The sequence below is a fragment of the Aplysia californica genome, unplaced genomic scaffold (genome assembly GCF_000002075.1).
Source record: "Aplysia californica isolate F4 #8 unplaced genomic scaffold, AplCal3.0 scaffold00004, whole genome shotgun sequence".
Lineage (NCBI taxonomy): Eukaryota > Metazoa > Mollusca > Gastropoda > Aplysiida > Aplysiidae > Aplysia > Aplysia californica.
In genome coordinates, this window is record NW_004797274.1 from 2,145,627 (window position 1) to 2,164,004 (window position 18,378).

General features: G+C 39.0%; 1 protein-coding gene across 1 annotated transcript in view; it reads right to left on the reverse strand.

The window, feature by feature from the left end:
- The window catches only part of LOC101849806 (dynein regulatory complex protein 11), a 28,956-nt gene that overhangs the window by 1,739 nt on the left and 8,839 nt on the right, over positions 1-18,378 (reverse strand). The window contains exons 9-18 of the mRNA XM_005089230.3: positions 16,223-16,333; positions 15,146-15,221; positions 13,504-13,652; positions 12,528-12,655; positions 10,573-10,763; positions 7,727-7,926; positions 7,105-7,188; positions 5,338-5,515; positions 2,658-2,779; positions 1,400-1,516 (exon numbers count right to left, since the gene is read on the reverse strand). Of these exons, the coding sequence (XP_005089287.1) occupies positions 1,400-1,516; positions 2,658-2,779; positions 5,338-5,515; positions 7,105-7,188; positions 7,727-7,926; positions 10,573-10,763; positions 12,528-12,655; positions 13,504-13,652; positions 15,146-15,221; positions 16,223-16,333 (1,356 nt within the window). The remainder of the gene's footprint in view (positions 1-1,399; positions 1,517-2,657; positions 2,780-5,337; positions 5,516-7,104; positions 7,189-7,726; positions 7,927-10,572; positions 10,764-12,527; positions 12,656-13,503; positions 13,653-15,145; positions 15,222-16,222; positions 16,334-18,378) is intronic.

The window sequence follows — 18,378 nt, forward strand, 5'->3', positions numbered from 1 at the left end:
TGGGGGGAATGGGGGGGGGGAGTTCAGGATATGTAATTCAGTCATATCATGATAGGAACTGCAAGTTAACAGGCTGAAAAACACAGGAACACCCCCCCTCCTCGCTATACACATTCCCCAGAAATAACTGGTAAATGAATGGAACTGAAAGATATAAATGACTTCTGGAAATGACAAGCAGAAGTAATGACTTCAGACAAGACAGCAGATTTGATCTGGAGGTATAATAATTAATGTCTGACGAAATTACCTTCAGAAAAGACAAATGGAAATGTCAGAAAGTAATTACAGAAAAATACAACAGAGAAATATGACAAACCTTAATGACAGACAGAAATGGCAAAACAGTAAAGACAAACAGAAACATATCAGACTGGACAGTGGACTTGATTTGGAGGTTCATCAGCAATATATGGAAAAAGAAATTAATCAAATTCCACTTTTATGAATCCCAAAAAGACGAAACTTGATTTACGATAATGTTCATAAATACATATTACATTAATTTTACACAATGGTACAACAATGTTATTAAATCCACAATACCCCACTAATATAGATAGTAAACAGGCTTTTCCTTCCAGTGTGGAGAGGCGGACCAAACTGTTGAACACATCCTTCAGCACTGCAAGACACACAGGGCCCTGAGACAGGAAACGTGGCCAACCCCACTGACGCTACAAGAGAAGCTATATGGGCCGCCAGATGAACTGAGCAGGACGGCCCAATTTATGACAGATACCGGACTTCAAGTGTGATGCGATCGAGAAGAAGAAGAAGGCTCATCCTTGTTGACACTCTTCAGCTCCCTGTTTTTGAGCTTGGGTTATTGTGCCTTGTCCACGGACACACCCCAGAGAGATTCCACATAAACGCAGATTCAAAGACAGATGCTTGACATTACTGTGAGCCTGAGCCCAGTAACCACTCGGCCACTGGACATACTGAACAACAGCAGATTTATGTGAAGCATTCGAAGAGGAAACTGGACGCACCCATATTCATGAAGCTTAACTTACTCTGTGACATATCAAGCCTAACATCTTTAAATTGACAGAATTTACACAAGCACTCTGAAAATTCATTCCCTGACATTAACGAAATTGAGAGAAAAAGATTCGGGGGGGTTTACAAAGATATTCAGTACGTAACCAGCAATTCCTGTATATTTGCCTGAAATGTGAAAGATTTGAGGACACGCAGACTGAATTTTGGTATGGAGAGAGACAGAGAGAGAGAGAGAGAGAGAGAGAGAGAGAGAGAGAGAGAGAGTGAGTGAGACAGTGAGAGAAAGAGAGAGAGAAAGAGAGAGAGAGAGAAAAAGAGAGAGAGAGAGAGAGAGAGAGAAAGGAGGAAAGGACAGTTCACGAAGCAGTTTTATACTACTCCTACTACTTACCTTAAAAGATTCCTCTTCCTCCTTATAGATCGGGTCAAGCCTGGCTAATGGTGCTAAGAACTCATAAGCTTGTAACGGCTTCTTGGCCAGCTGCTGGATACGTCGGTCAGTCAACACCTGGACAAAATGAGAAATGTGACTGTTACTTTCTGTCCCCTATTTTCAAACTGTCAAGAAAGTGAACAGAGTTAATATTATTTCACATATCACTTAAATGAAATGTGTAACGGCGCGGTGGAATCAGGCACTCGTCAATTTTTGGGGCATGTAGAGTTATTGGCATCGTCTTAAAGCTTGTTCATTTGTCATGCTTTCAGTGGAAAAAAGTACCCATCTATCTTGAATAGAAGTTGAGAAATAGGGATTGAAGGAGTTGCGGGTCAGCTGGTTTCAGAGGTAAAATTAGATTGAAAAGAGCCGCCAAAGTTTGGTGACTTCCAAAGTTTGAGAGTCCTTGGAAGCTGAAAGTTTACATATTTTGTACCTTTAATCAATGTTTTATAGTAAAATTGAAACAGAAATGTGTTTTTAAATGTATATAAACGGCATCGAGCCAAAAAACAAAAATTATGTAGAAATTGTCACACCGGCAGAAAAATGCCGGTGTGTTCCATTTTATTATTTTGATGAACGCCTGATTTCACCATGATATCTCACAAATGGCTGTTACTTTCTGTCCCTTATTTTCAAATTGGAGCAAAACACAAAAGAGCAGCCAGCTACCACTTATGTGTTACTACTGACAAGGGTAAACGAGTCAAACATAATGAAACTCACTCCAGAAATTCATTCAAACCAACGGGGACGGAAGAAAACTATGAGTCGCCTTCGACACCTTATAACAGCACACCAAAGAGGTTATTTTTAGTACTAGAGTTCGTGGCAGTAATGTCCCTACATAAACAAATGGGGGCTGCATGTGCCCACAATGGGACATTGAACCTCAAGGGCAAGACAGGCGTTGTTCAACAGATGAGTAAGTACTTTTCGAGACTCACATGGGGTGTCTCGGCAGCCTTAGGAGGAAATCTACAAGCTTGCACTGAAATATGGGGTCTAGGTATTGTTATTAGAACTTTTGTGGAGCGGGTGGGGGCTTAGATTGTTCATGTAAATGGGGCACGCCGGCCACACCGATGAGGGCGGAAGGCCCCCAATGTCTGACACTTGTGACGTCACAGAAGTGAGCTCTAGTATTACATATAACCTCTTTGCAGCACGCACAAACAAACAATATTGGGCCGGGCAATTGACTCACCTGCTGTACAGCTGTGACCAGGTGACCTGGAGTGTAGCCGTCGGTGACCTTTGACAAGGAGCTGATGTCAAGGTAGTTGGTTAGCTGACCCCCAAACTTTAAGATCATTTTCCGCCAAAGCACTGAAAACAACAAGAAGAAAATAACAAAATGTATGTTATTTTATTTCCTACTTTGTTTTCTGTTCGAGTAAAAGAGATGCACACCATCGATGTAAAAACAAGCAACGGAAACAGCTGGAGAAAGGAAACAAAACAGACATCGTACCAGAACCAAAGCAACCTCCAACTCCCAAATAACATTCAGCTTCCTCCAAGGTCCCCTACCTCACCCCCTTTCTGTATGCACACACATGTATACAAACACACACACACACACACACACACACACACACACACACACACACACACACAAACACACACACAAACACACACAAAAAAACACCCTCCCACAGAAAAGAATAGATATAACAGAAATAAAATCTCAAGCAACACCTTCAAACCGCTGCCACCATTGATGGCCTCTTGCATTTTGACGGATAATCTTAAAAGTAGGATACAGCTTTGTCTGGGCAGTAGACATAGAGCACGGCGCACCGGCAGTGAAATTTTAGTTGCCGCGGGGGGTTCCCCGCCGGGCGCCTTATCACATCGGGGTCACGGGGGTCAGCTCACTGTCGCCGCTCTGTCTGGGCTGACCTAATTTTTGGTACTTTTCAACGTACAATTTAAGGTGTATCCTTGTATTTATGGTAATTCTCATTTAGTGCACCCAAAGCACGCATTTCTGCTCGTGAGACTCAAAAAAGAACTGACGTTGTAACTTGTCTGGTTATTCCGTTAGACGCGCTGGAGTTGGCAATGCTAAATTGTAAATTTTTTTGGACTAGCGTGAATGAAAAAAAATCAATATAAAAAAAAGGCATCGTCAAAATCTGTCGAACTTTTGGAACATGAACGACATAACATTGGTGCAGATACTCAGAAAAGATGGTATCTGCGCTTATAATAGAAAGCTGTAATTTTACAATTTTATCCATTGGGCACACAATTCGCTATGAAGTAATTCCTCCAAATACAACTTAATGTGTCTAATATAATCGTGAATATTCGCATATTTTCTCGAAAGTTTATAAAAGTTACTATGAAGTTTCTCTATGAAAAGTACAAATCGATTTTAGTGCTAGAATACATCTTCAACGTAGATCTAATACACGAACAGTATCTGTTACACTCCAGAAATTCCTTATTTTTCTTAAAACGCTAAGTCTAGGTTTTGTCAGTTGACTGAATAATAGGGATTACTTCTCGTAATTGGGTTATAAGAATAATTTCTAGCTTTCCAGGGACACTGAATCAGCACCAGACTTTTCCAGCTTTTTTTTTTTCATTTCTATGACCATTTGCAATAACTGACAATGTGACTGATTTCTTTACATTCATAATTGTGTCTGCGCATATTTCCTACACAAAAACTAAGAATGAATGTGTTAGCTGTTATTATTTTTATTCCATACAAGAAGTTTATCTCTACCCATGTATTTACACGGTTTTGTGGGGTTTTTTAATCACTTAGATTCTATACATGTATTATATCTTTATAGTTGTATGCAGGCTGCCACAGACACAGCATGATTCATGGACAAACGCTGAGTAACTTTCTCTTGTTTAATAGTAAAATAAGAGCTAACGGTGATCGTGTTTAGTTAAAAAATGCAGATGTGCATCTTTCTTCTCTTATAACTTACTACTCGTGCAGATTTAAGATTTCTCGAGGTAAAGGACATGATATTAGTAGTCAGTTTAACACAGATTTTGGAGAGATCTGTCGAGCCTTTTTTAAATTAACAATCATTTATTCATAAGTTTGTAACTAAAATAGGACAAATTGGGTACTCTACAAACACTTGTCTAGAACAAAAACTAAAGCACAGAAACTAACCATTCTAACGCAGAATAAATCTCAAGACATTGAGCTTTTAGTACATCCGCGTAATGGTTTGCTATGTGGGATGGGGAAAGAAGTTATATCATTTTAAACATAGTAAAAAATGCGAACTTCCTGACCGACACCGGCAAAGTCGCTTCAGGGCTCATTAACCCTGTGACCCCGAGCCGCGGAGCTCCGGCGGGCTGCTGAATCACGCGAACTAAAAGTAACAGAATCGGGCGAAAAGTGACGCCGTGAGAGGAATTAGATTGCTCAAGTAGGCCTACTACTTCCCTCCATTCAGATCTTGACTTCCTTGATATGCTCCAAAGGAGAGGCAATGTCAGTGAATTTGGAATCAAGGAAGCTGTAAGGGTGTGTCATACTATTTTTTCTTCTCTGCTAGATGTCATGGCTAGTCGGCTACTGGTTCTTCAACCTGCAGTGCAACTGATTTTTACATATGAGACCATTTTTCCTGCTCAGTACAAGCACGCAGGTAGTATTGTTATGTTGAGCAATAGAATGGCTCTTCACCTTGCATATAGTGGACATAAGTTCAAATCCCATCTGGGGAGGACATTTTAACTCCATACATCATGTATATGTGTGTCTGATGAGATGCATCTTACACTGTTGGCTGGATCAAAGCATCCCACTTTATTTTAAAATGATTTTGTGTCAATTGGTGAGCAAACGTAAATAACTATGGCTCTTTGCGTATTTGGAAGTAATGTTCAGGTTGACTCACAATGCCTAGAAGCGTAGTCAGGGCGAGGGATGAGAATAATCCGCTGGTAGCAACTCATCAACGGTTTCATCTCGCCGTCGAAGGGGCAGCGGCTTGTACCCACCAGCAGGAGGCGGTCATCTGACTTGATGGTCTTCAGCGCTTTAGGCAGCTCTTTCTTCAGCCTTTTAGGGTCAGTCTGGTGGGAAAAGGTGAAAGGGTTGTTTTCTTCTTAAATTAAATGTCAAAGGCTCATATTGACACAATTAGAGCAGAGCTTGTCAACCTTTTTTATTGCCTGCAACCAGTTTTGTTGCCTTTAAGAAGCTAAAATCTTTGTAGCATCCACCAACATTTTTTCCAAGCAAGGCATTAAATAACACCTGTCACTACCCAGGTGATCTCCAACATGCATGAAAATTACCAATAAAATGTCTAATAATGGGTAATATCTCTCAGGTCAGCAAGCACTGAATACGAGCGAGGGAAAAAAAAACAGTACTTTGGTATCATAAAGGGACATAACAGTCTGAAGAAAGAACGCATTTTGTGAGGAAGATTTCCTAGAAAACAGGGTCAAGGACACCATAAAAAAGGATAGAGTGAGGACATCTTTGAGAATTGGAGACCAGTCACTACCTCAGAATTACGAAGTTCCATCTGCTCAGTACTTAGTTTTGAGAAATTTAATGTCAAAGATTTTGAGTTTCAGATCAAGTCAAGATTTTTCTAAAGCAATTCTTTGAATATCTTGACAACGACTCTGAATAATCTTGCAATTTTGATAGAGCAGATAAAACATTAATAGGTTTCTGACCTCATGGTCTTAGAAACTCAAAATGGCCAAAAATGTCAGATAGAACTTTGTAACTCTGATGTAGCGAAGTGTTATCACAGCTGGACATGTGGTGCAGAAGAGAATTGTTTTCAGAGGGCCGTCAGAATATTACGCTCTGAAATGGAAGTGTCTAGTTTTAGTAAAAGTTTCATGGCACTTGCAACACAATCAGGTTATATAAGTGCAGAAGATTAGTGGTATTACAAGAGAGAAACAAACACAAAAACGAAGCAGGAGAGATATAGATGAAAGATAATTGATAGGAAAGAAGGAGCAAACCATACCAGAGCATCTGCCAACCACCCACAAAGGGATCTGTACATGCAACAAGGCTCAAATTTCAAGATATATTTACTTCAGTAAAGTTTAAAAATAGAGAGAGAGACATTGTTCTAGCGGCTCTCTATGGAACTTTACCTACAAATAGTCCAGTCCAAAAACCAAGTAATTTTTTAAGAATGGTCCTCAATAAAAGGATATAATTCTCCCAGAGTGTACCTGGACCAAAATTTTAGAACGCCAATTATGAAGTCAAAAGACACTGATATTGTCACTATAAATTTACACATGCACGGATGGGAAATCAAAAGAGAATGGGCTTCACGTTTCGCCATTTCCTCTTTCTGAAAAGTATTTATCCTTGTTTTCCAAAGTCTCCCTCCTCCCTCTCTGCTTTTCCTCTCTTACTTCATCTCTACACCTCCCTCCTCCCCCCAAGGAGAGTACCTGACTCCATGACTATTAGCAGAAAGACAGGAAACTGAAAAGAAAATGAAAAACAGAAAAAAAGTATGGAGGATTTTCTATTCAAATATTGGGGAAATAGTAAGCATGTAGTCACCCTACTGTGTTGATGGAACTAAAGAAAAAAGCTGTTTCTTGTAACCAGCACAAGCACGAGAAGAAAAAAAAAGGAGAAAGACAACAAATAAAAAATAGGTGTCACTTACAGGATCAGTCTTGGGAATTTTCTTTTTGAACATTTTCTCACATTCTCCAATGTAGAAAACAGAAGGTTGCAGAGCTCGTCCAACCTGGAGAGGGTGAGACAAGGGAATCAATATAAAGCAACAATCCATAAAGAATGAGGAATTAGAATACCTATTTTTACTCAGTATATAAAGAATGAGGCCTGTCAGACTAGAGCGGGAATCATCAATAACAGAGTATATATGTGCTGATCAAGCCAGTCACTAATCTTCTCTATCTGACACTTCATGTTTACCATGTGTGCTTGGGTGTGTGTTTGTATTGTATCTGTGTGTGTACATGTGATTATGTTCGTCCTTCGTTGGTGAAGGGCTTTGACTTCATACAACATTTGGGGGTGGGGCATGTGTGGAAATGACTGATCAGGATGATCTTTGCCCACAAATGTCTGTTGCTTTGGGGATAGGGGATGTGTGGGGTTGAACTAGGCTGAGAGGTGAGGCTGTCTCAGTATTCTTTCAGCTGACGTCTCTGCTCTTTGCCTCTGATACATTTTTTATTGAATTTAGCAACTCCAAATCTTATTAAGAAGCACCAGACAGTAAAGTCTTAAGGGGCAACCTAATCCATATAATAGCATACCTTGAAGATAAGATGCATGAGCATCTTGAGTCCATCCTTGCCAGGGTACTTCCCTGCCAGGTTGCCTGGGGAGAGGTCAAAGAAGTTTGCCCCCAGCTCGGTGCACATAGCCTGGACGAGCGTCTTCTTCCCGGTCCCCCGAGGTCCGGCCAGCATGATGGACTTGGTCAGCGGGCAGTTCTCATGGACAGCCGGGGAGCCTGAGATGTCAAGACACAGGGTGTGAAACAATGTGTCTTTCTCAATATATCATCGATACATGATAGTCTCCAGGGGAACATGGGAGTGCTTGGGTATTAGAGATGTGAGTGCAGTGGCGGTGGGTGAACCTAGATTTGGGTGGGGCTTAGGTTTCTTCCACTTCCTTACCACCAAAAAACAAGCAATAAGAACAACACAGTGACGATTTTTCTATACTCACAGCGAGCCACGGCATTTTGAAAACCATTCAAACGAGAAGAGTCATCTACATTAAATTCTTCTGGATGGTGGGGACGAAGCCGTTTCACCTCCAAATTTCTCTAATTAGTTTTTATTTGATTATTGTTAAATCTCAGCGGCACAAACACACAGCACTCCAAACACACACCGTGTATGAGGTGGATTGGGTCGTGTTGTTGCAGAAAATAGAACGCGCCTAACAAAGGCCCAATTGGCGCATAGGTAACTGTGTCACTGGGGGAAAGTGTGTCGTAAACTTTCACCCCATTGTCAGGGCTGGGAGAGCGTGAGCCCTCTGTGCAGTGTTATTTTTTTCAAGTCTTCTACCTTTTTACAAGAGGGGTTTCATTACGGAGAGACCGTGGGAACGGGCTGGTTGATTTATGAGCCCTAAAGACATTTGATTGGCTGTTAGGTTACTATAGTTGTAAGCGGGGACAACAGTGATTGGATAAACGAGCAAGCCGCCTAGTTGATCACTCTGTGTTCATTGCGGTCAATCAGAACTGTTTCAACTGCTGATTTCGTGGGGGGTTTTTTGCCTTGAGATAGACTTCGGGGGTGAGGAGGGGGGCTCAAGCCCGTGAGCCCTTCACTACCCACTGCCACTGTGTGAGTGTTTGTGTTTGCGGTTTTTTTGTATGTGAGAGTGTTTGTGTTTGTGTAGGCCTATGTGTTAGGTTCTTTTGATGTGCATTTGTGTGGTAGTATTGATATGAAAATATTTCTATTTTGTGTAGTAGATCTGTTGAAAGCATGTTGCTAATTTCTTCCCTATATGGATCAATACAATAAACTTAACCTTATTTTATAATTCAGTTCAATCTTATTATAAAGAGCCCAAAAATCAAATCACCAGGTATTGAAGGACGGAAAGATAGCAGAATCCCAGATGACTGGCAACGTGCCATGATTGTATGAATAAACAAAAACAAAGGAAACAAGAAGGGCTGCCGCACTTACAGGGGAATCTTTCTACTCAGTCATACTGGGAAGATAATTATGTGCTAAGATATCAGAACAAAGAACAAGACTGCGGCTTTAAATACAACTTTACAGAACACAATTTTATTCCAGAAAAGGAAGAAGTTGCACAGGTGCAATATTCACGCTTAGACAACCCACTGAAAAGGCAAAAGAATAAGACCAAGAATTAAATGCTGTCTTTGTGGACCAAGAAAAGGCCTTCGACTGAGCAGACTGAGACAAACTGGTGACAATACTGGAAGAATACAAAATCAGACGACAACTACTGGACATCACCACAGCATTATTAGAACAAAATAAAACAACTGTAAGTACATCACACGAAAAAATACAATGGTTCCAAGTAAGATCAGGAGTAAGACAAGGTTGTATACTATTTCCTTTACCATTTATAATATATATGGACAAAATAACAGCAGAAGCTAAGCCAGAAGACAACACAATCTACAAGCTTCCTTTCTCATGATGACCAGAGCACATAAGCAACAACGAGAAGACCGTCCAAGAACACATAAACAAACTGAACAAAAACTGCAAAGACCACAACATAAAGATCAGGACAATCAAAACTGATGTAATGAAAATGAGCAAGACACCAGACCCACTAAAAATCACAGTTGACAACAGCAAAATCAAGCAAGCAGAAGAGTTCAGATACCTAGGACGCGTGTTCACCAAAGACGGACCAAGCCCAAACATGGACAATAAACAAGAGTCCCCAAATAAAGACCTATGAAATGAGATGCCTAAAAAAAACTTTGAACATCACAATAAAAGACAGGGTGAGAAATGAGGACAAGTTAGCTTGACTCCGTGCTTGGAGAACAAACTCACTCTCTGGCTTGGGGCTTGGGTCCATTGAATTAAAGTATAATGCTTTCCTTGTACATTGTTCTTCACCTACACTCCCCCTCCCCACAATCCTGAATTTTCAACAGTATTAGCGAGCAGAGTTAGCTTCATTTGATGTATTGCAGTCCTCTTTCTTGCAGTATGACAAAAAAAATTGCATGGACCGAGGTCACTCCTTGAGTTATAGCAATTCATATGACCTAAATCTTGAATAACATGAATACCGTTATGTTATGGTAGCTTAAAGGGAATGATAGAATGGAATCAAGCCTTGATACATTCAAAGACTACATTTTAAAGTGTGATGGGTACTTCAAGGCGCAATGGGACATAGCCACTCCAGGATATATAACAATATGTCTAAAGGTTGTCTTTTTTCCATTTTAGTTAGAGTTTAGGGCACTTGCAACACAATTAAATCATAAAAATGCCAAATATTAGAGGTGCTACAAGAGACTAACATATGAAGAAAAGAAGGAGGAAAGATAAGAACAATGGAGGTTTGATAAGAAAGAAGGAGCAAGCTCCACCAGATCACCCGCTAACCACCCACTCAAGTGTCTCACCCAGGGGAAGAATGCCAAATTCTGTGACCAGACGTCGTACATCAGAGAGTGAGGGCATGGGCTCAATGTTGGCTTGTCTCAGAGTTGTACCGAGATAGCTGTACTCTCCCTCATAGTCAGCCAGACGGATGTTCGGGCAACGAACGATGATGCCCTGGGTCACCAACTCCTCATACAGATCTTCCATCGTGCTGTGGACGGGCATAGATTTTTGTTTTTTTAAGAAAACTATAAGCCATTTATCTATAAATAGAGCTCTCAGCTGTCAAGGTTCATCGTCTATACCACCCAGGTCATAAAGACAAAGGGAGATCAAGTGGAAAAGAAGTCTAGATTCAGTGACAGAAATTCCACACCTAATGATCTAAGAATCTTGATAACAGTTCCAACAGCCCACATCTGGTTAGAAAAAAAAAACAATCATTGTCAGACACTGATCAAATCTGATTGCACTATTTCCTTCTAAGTTCGAATCAAAACAAGTTTTTAACTCATTCGCTAAGCCGAGCCGTGGGGGGCGGCGCGGCTAAAGTGCTGTCAATACGTTAAGCCGCCCCCGGCGGCTCGAGAACCGACGTTCAATTTTAGCTTGGTTTCTATTCCAATCCACATATCCATGTTAAAATAAAGGTCATAATATAAAGTTGACTTCCGGGTCAAGCGTTTCCACCGAAAATCGGAAGTTTTGATTCAGTTTTGAAACATGATTTAGAAGTTTATGCGACATTGTTTTATCGCGAAGCCCAAATTATAGCCCAGACACCAGTCTTAATACGCTTACATAACAAAATGTATCATTATTTTGCTCACTAAAGAAGTGTAGGACTCTTCTTTATAATATTGATACAACTGGACTCAAATTGCCAGTGCACTGTAATTGAGAAATCAATATTTTTGAGTGCTGGATCTAAATAGTCGAAATATTATTTTTTCTCCCCAAAATCACTACTTTTTGGTGAATTTACTCATAAAGTACCACCCAAGACATGTATAGGTTCATTCCAAATGCAATTCTGAATAATTCCATATAAGATACGAGTGTTTTTTTTCTGTTTGGGATCCTTTTTTCAAAATTATTTTTAAAAAAAATTTTTTTCAATATCGGAGGTTATGATCCAAATGTACAAATATTATGGAATGTATGTAAATAACTGCTCATTTTTCAATATTTTCCTGTTCTATATACAGTTATGGTTATTTTGATGTATAATTTGACTAGATGCAAATATATTTTTTGAGTTTCATCTGAGATTATAAATTTTTTGTTTTCAAATTTTATCCGCAGCCAATCACAATTAATTGTGTTGCATAATCGTCTCTTACAGGAACCAAACTTTAAAAAATACTCAAATAAACAATACAGATCTATTCTACAAACCATACTGAAAATGTTGGTATATAATATGTTGATATTTATTTGAATTTATGGCCCCCAAGACCTGTGAACTGCGCACTAGTCATCATCTCATTTCGCCCTCCCGAAAAAAATTCGTCCACAAGCAGAAAATAATACGTAGCGAATGAGTTAAAGTGTAAAAGCTGAGGAATGTCTATGGTACAAACATAACATAAAAACAGAAAGCGTTATTTACGTGTTTTACGTGTTCAAGAAAAAAAAGCAAAAGAAGTAATGGATGAAATTTGTCTTTAACCATCCAAGTTTTTTTAGGATTTAAAAAAAGAATGGGAAGTGTCTCGGAGAGGAAAAAGAAAAAAAAAAGCAAATATAAAAAGACAAGAAGCCGGTCTTGGACTTGGAGCAACAGGGATGTGAGTGTGTTTTTTCTTTGTGGGTATGAGTGTTTCAGTGGAACAGTGACAAGCAGAGATGGTTAAAAGAATCTCATGTCAGAGTGTATAGGTTACAGGTGTAAGATCCACAAAGATAGTTGGCCAGAAAAGAGATTTAGTAAAGTTTGCATGCACATGAAACACTGTCAATATTCATGTCTTACCGGTCAGGAGTCAGATCTTTCTCCTTCTTTTTGCCTTTCTTTCCTTTCTTGCCGGACTTCTTTCCCTTCTTCTTTTTCTTCTTCCCGGATTTCTTCCCTTTCTTTCCTTTTTTCTCTCTGTCCACAGCCTGAAAAAAAGGGTTCAATTTTAACAGGGGATTCAAGATTTGATATAGCAAATTCTACTTTAATTTTCACACCCACTTAAAAACCTAATATAAAACAGATTCTTAAAACTGACTATACTTTGTAGCCAGGCTCATTCAGGCTTAGAGCAGTGTCACTTAATTCTTGCCTGTCAGTTCAGTCTGCTCCGCTATCACTAGGTTATTCAGATCAGTTGCCCCAATTCCTCCAACTGCCAGAACTAGCTGGGTTAGCTATTTCAACATAAGGGGTACTGTCAATAAAATCTATTATTAACAACTGAAACAGGCGCACCGCTTTTAAAAATAAAACCCATAGATATTTCTGAGAAAAAAAGTGTCCTAACACAATAAAAGCAGACGCTCATCAATTTGTAGGCATATACAGTTATTTATATAACGTTAAAGCTTGTTCATTTGTTATGCTTTTGATGAAAAATATACTGATCTATCTTGAACAGAAGTCGAGATATTTACAATTGAAAGTGGTGGAGTCACCTGGTGTCAAAGGTAAAATGAGCAAGAAAATAGCTGCCAAAGTTTGATGACTTTAAAAGCTTGAGTGTCCTCGGAAACTGCACAATTGTGTTTCTTGTGCTTTTGGTAAATGCCCCTCCCCCCGAAAAAAAATTTGATAAAATTAGCTCAATGAACAGTAAAAATTTTATTTTGACGTGCCCTTGATTTCGTCACTGTGCCATACAAAACTTTTTTCATTATATTTTTATCTCTTCACAAGGTCTCTAGTCCTGATTCCATCTTGTTCTATAAAAATGAATAACAAAACACACAGACAAGTTTAAACATGTGCTGAATATGACAAGACTCACGGCCTTGAGATTTGACAGCTCAGCCCGCATGAGCTCATCCACCGAGAGGCGAACTTCCTCCTCCACTTCCTTCCTCTTCTCCTCCTTGATGAGTTCGGAGTCATGTTTCTGGGGGAAGTTGTCTGTCTCATCGCGTGTGGCCCACACACCTACACAGGAGAGTTTGAAATAGTATTAAAAAGTGACAGATCTTAAAATCAAAAGATATGTGGGTACGGGATAATCACAAAACCAAGGACAATGGAAACACCAGTACACAATGGTCTTCCTCACAGATCCCACATTGTATAGTCATGATCACCTTAGATCCCCCTTTTCCAAGAACACCAGATTTTTGTTATACAAACATCATCCTTAATCCCCCCCTCCTTTCACTCTCCAAAAATCCTGTTCCTGTTCAAGTTCCAACTTTTAAAAATTGGCATCAGATCCCATTTTTCTCTATTCTGATTTACTGAAGTAAAACTTCAACAACCTGCTATTGAGTAAAATGCATTGTTTTGAGATTGAGACAGCGCATAGTTTTCAAAGTCAATGTGTAGGTAGCAAACTGGATTGTGCCTACATGTGCCGAGTCAAGGGAGCCTTTATTCTGCAAGACCAACACCTCTCATCGTAACCTAGCAACAAAAACTCTACTTCACACGCTGGGGTCATATCACTGCCAGTTTCAAGAAGGTCTTACGTAAAGTGGAGATCTGAAATTCTGGCCACTGATCTGAACTACATCTTGATCACATTCTCTTGTCAAGCGTCTCTTCACGATGAAAGGGAATATGTAAGGGATGAGAGTGAGCAAGCAGTGGAGAAGGGGAAGTAATTTTAACTTATTCTATTGTAAGGTCACTGGTTGCTTCCCAATAATTTGGTTAAGATCCCTTTCAGCAATCCCGTTGCATTTCACTGATTCTCGAGCACCAGGATCTAAAGAGAAGACCACTATAGCTGCTTAGTAGCAAAAAAAGAAGTACCCACTTTAATAATTCGCGACAAAGAATACAAAAGGAAAGTGAAGCCAATTGAGTGCAAAAATCATGACAAACTGTGTAAATACTTGCAGCTTAAATATCATGGGCAAAACTGATCGTCGACGAGCTGACTGTGTTTATACTAAAAGTAAGACAACAAGCAAGTGACAGGACAAAGGTGAAATTTGAAACTATTGTACGGGGAAAATTTGTCAAGATTTTGATTCAGTTGATGTTGTTATAACAATCCGGAAAATGTTTCAGAAATGAGACTTTTAAAAAAATGAAAGATGTATAATCGAAATGCTTGAGAAGTAACCTGTATGAAGACTGCAACCGTCAGCCGTGCAAGAAAGAGGAGACTTGTGCATTATTTTTGCCAGATAAGTCTGGCTTTGTGAGATCTTCTCAGTATTCAGACGGAAAGCACTTACAGTAACCCTAAATCTGATTCTTTACAATAACTTTAAAATATTCAGTGATCAAACCCCAGCATATATTACATGGCAGAGCTCTGAGAAACTATTTTTTTAAAACACAGCTTATGGATAAGTACCACAGAAAAATACACCAACAGAGAAAGTGTGAAACATTCATTCCGGCATAACAAAGCATTTACAGTCCAAAAACAGATAGTATAACAGCGATTTTTGTGAAACTATATGTGAGCCTACCTTTGTAAGTATCAGAAGCTTCATTCACAGAGGGGACAAAATTGGAAGGAGCCATTTTCCATCCTTCTTCTTCCTCCTGAAAATACAATGTTTACATAAATAATGAGGATTTAATGTGATATGACAATGTCTGACTATTGCTTCTCTCTCTCTCTCTCTCTCTCTCTCTCTCTCTCTCTCTCTCTCTCTCTCTCTCTCTCTCTCTCTCTCTCTCACACACACACACACACACACACACACAAACACACACACACACACACACACACACACACACAAACACACACACACACACACACACACTCTTTCTTCTCCCACATTCTTGTCCTATATTCAAATAAAAATTGTTTTAAAAAGAGATAGCAGTCACTTTTTAAAACAAATACTTGACAAAATAAGAGCATTAAGAGATAAGGATACAAAACAACAGGACCCCATACATTAAAAGAAAATTTGATATTCATCTGTGTTTGGCAATGAGGTTAAAAATGACAAAATAAAACATGGGGTTGAAAATTTTGAATGCATCAAAGATCACAAAAGTAATTAATTTCGTGACCTGCAAGGAAAGAAATTTTTTTTTTTAATTTGATCAAATCTTCACAGACAACTTAATTTGCCTGCACATAAAAGTCTTACATTCTGCAATTTTACGTGGGCTTATTGAGCCTGCTTTGTGCAATTGGCATGTTGACATTTAGTTCAACATTTCACCCCCCTCCTACACCTTTCCCCCATCCCATTGACCTTTGGAGCCCCTAACCCCAACATTTCAAAGGCTAAGCCCTATCAAAAATACTTTGACACTGTGATGCATAAGCTACATTTATAGCCTACAACCTTTGATAAGTAAACGTCATTGTACCTGTCATAGGCAAACAAATCTATCTTCGCTGGAAACATAGGTTAAAAACAATTATTTTCATGTATCATTTGCAATCTTTTGTAAATAATTCAACCTCCCTTGGTGAATCTGCGATGGCATCATATCTATGTCATCTGACAAAACTTTTTCTTTATCTGCAAAGCTCAGAGACACTTCTACAAACAACAATATCTCATTACCATAATCTTACTTACATCATCATCTCCTCCTTTCTTCCCTTTCTTTCCTTTCTTGTCTTTCTTGTCTTTCTTCTTGTCTTTCTTCTTGTCTTTTCCTCCTTTCTTTCCTTTTCCTTTTCCATCATCCTTCACAAAAAAGAAGCCCAAAATGTCATACTGTTGTAACTTTACATATTTCATTGCATATTTTTTTAAAACAACACTGAAAAGCATAGCTATAGCCGTGTACACATTACACACAAAGGTCACATAAGCCTCAGCTGACCAGTCTGTTTCCAGTTCAAGAAGAAACGTCAGTTTTGTACACACAGAAACAGAAAGGACCAGAGACTATGGACCGGTCACTGTCAGTAAAGATATTCAATGACGAAACATTTCAAACATTGATGACCACTTGTTGTTGAGGAGAAGAGTGGTCACCTTTGATAGCCAGCCCTCTAGGACAGTGTCATTATAAAGTAAAAAACATGCAAGAAGTGAAGTGAGAAGAGTGTGTTTGTACAGGTGATAGTTTTTGACAGGTGGTTCAACTGTACAAGAAAAACAAGCACTGGCTTGATAAGAACCCAACAAAATCACAGTGATAGTTACACACACAGTTTTTTGGGTCATTCAGTTATTTAATCTGATCCTCCCCTTCCCCACTCCTTTTTCCCTCACCCACATGGCTTCCCTATCCCTGGTAATATTCTAATCCACATTCCACCCCCATCTCCCAAAAGACCTCTCTCGCCCTTAAATCCTTTCACCATTACCTTCCTATACACATCATACTAATTGATTTCTACAGTAAACAAACAAGGTACAAGCAAGTTGAGAAGATCAATGAGGGAAATCAAATAAGATCTAATAGACAACAAAAAACAAGAAAAAAGAATATGAGGCAAATAAAGCAAGTTTCAAATTTCAACATCATTTGCCTTTTTAAAAAATCAACTAAAAACAAAAGGTCAACGGAAAAAAAAGGAAAGATAAACGTCAACTTTAAAGAATTTTTCAGAACATCTATTTTATCTTATTTCTTTTCGCCTTTTCATCAGCAATAAGATTAAAGGTTGCTTCTGAAATTCTAAAAATCAAAAAAAATAAACAAGGAGATATAGTTCCACTTCCATCACATGCAAAACACGTAGGAATGCAACAAAATGGGTCATGTGTCACACTCAGCTTTTTCGAGATGAGCAAATAACCTTTTTTTTTTTAAACACTGTGAACCTGACTCCCCCGTAACGATAACCTTGAAATCAAAGCAGCTGGACTGATAATGTTTTCACTCACTTGTAGCAGTCATACAGATCTTTAATTTGATATCCATACTGTTATTTTGTCAAAATGTGACATGTGTCAGGTTGCTTCGCAAATGTTCATCAAAGAAAAGTAAACACAAACAAACACAAAACAAAATAATCACATTTTTTTAAAAGAGAAGTGAAAATCAATTATTTACCCTTTCTGCACACATTATTATTTACTCTGTGAGATAAAATAGCAATACAAATGATCAGCTGAAAGCATAAAAGGAAGAAGCACTGGAGTCAGGCATAATAATATATCAGTAGACAATAAACATTATTTTACTTTCTCTCTCTCTCTCTCTCATTTTCTATCAGTCTGCCAGCCTCTCTCTGCCTGTTAGTCTCTCTTTCTTCAATCTGTCCATCTGACTGTGTATCTGATTCTTACCTTTCTCTCTCTCTCTCTCTCTCTCTCTCTGACTGTTCATGGGGTCGTGCCTCTTTTTTTCTCTCTCCATCATTCTCATCTCTCTCTCTCTCTCTCTCTCTCTCTCTCTCTCTCTCTCTCTCTCTCTCTCTCTCTCTCTTCCTTATTTCTCTGCCATTTTATCTGCATCTAGATTCTATGCCCTTCTCAGAACACAATCTCACACACGAACATAATGACAAAAGCGTCATTTCAGCGAACCACGATGGGTGGGTTGTGAGGGAAAGAACATCACAGAGGTCACGTGATGGGCGTAGTGAGTGAGCCTGTTAGAGTTGGCTGGGCGAGGAATCAATTCCGGAACCGATTCCTACGATTAATGCTGCGGAAGAGAAGTTCTGACTCTTTTTTACATATTATAACCAACGGTTACCAGTTACTGTAATTATTAAAATTTTCTTCTTTTTTTCAAAGAATTTATTTATGAAAAATAAAAGTTGATGCTTCGT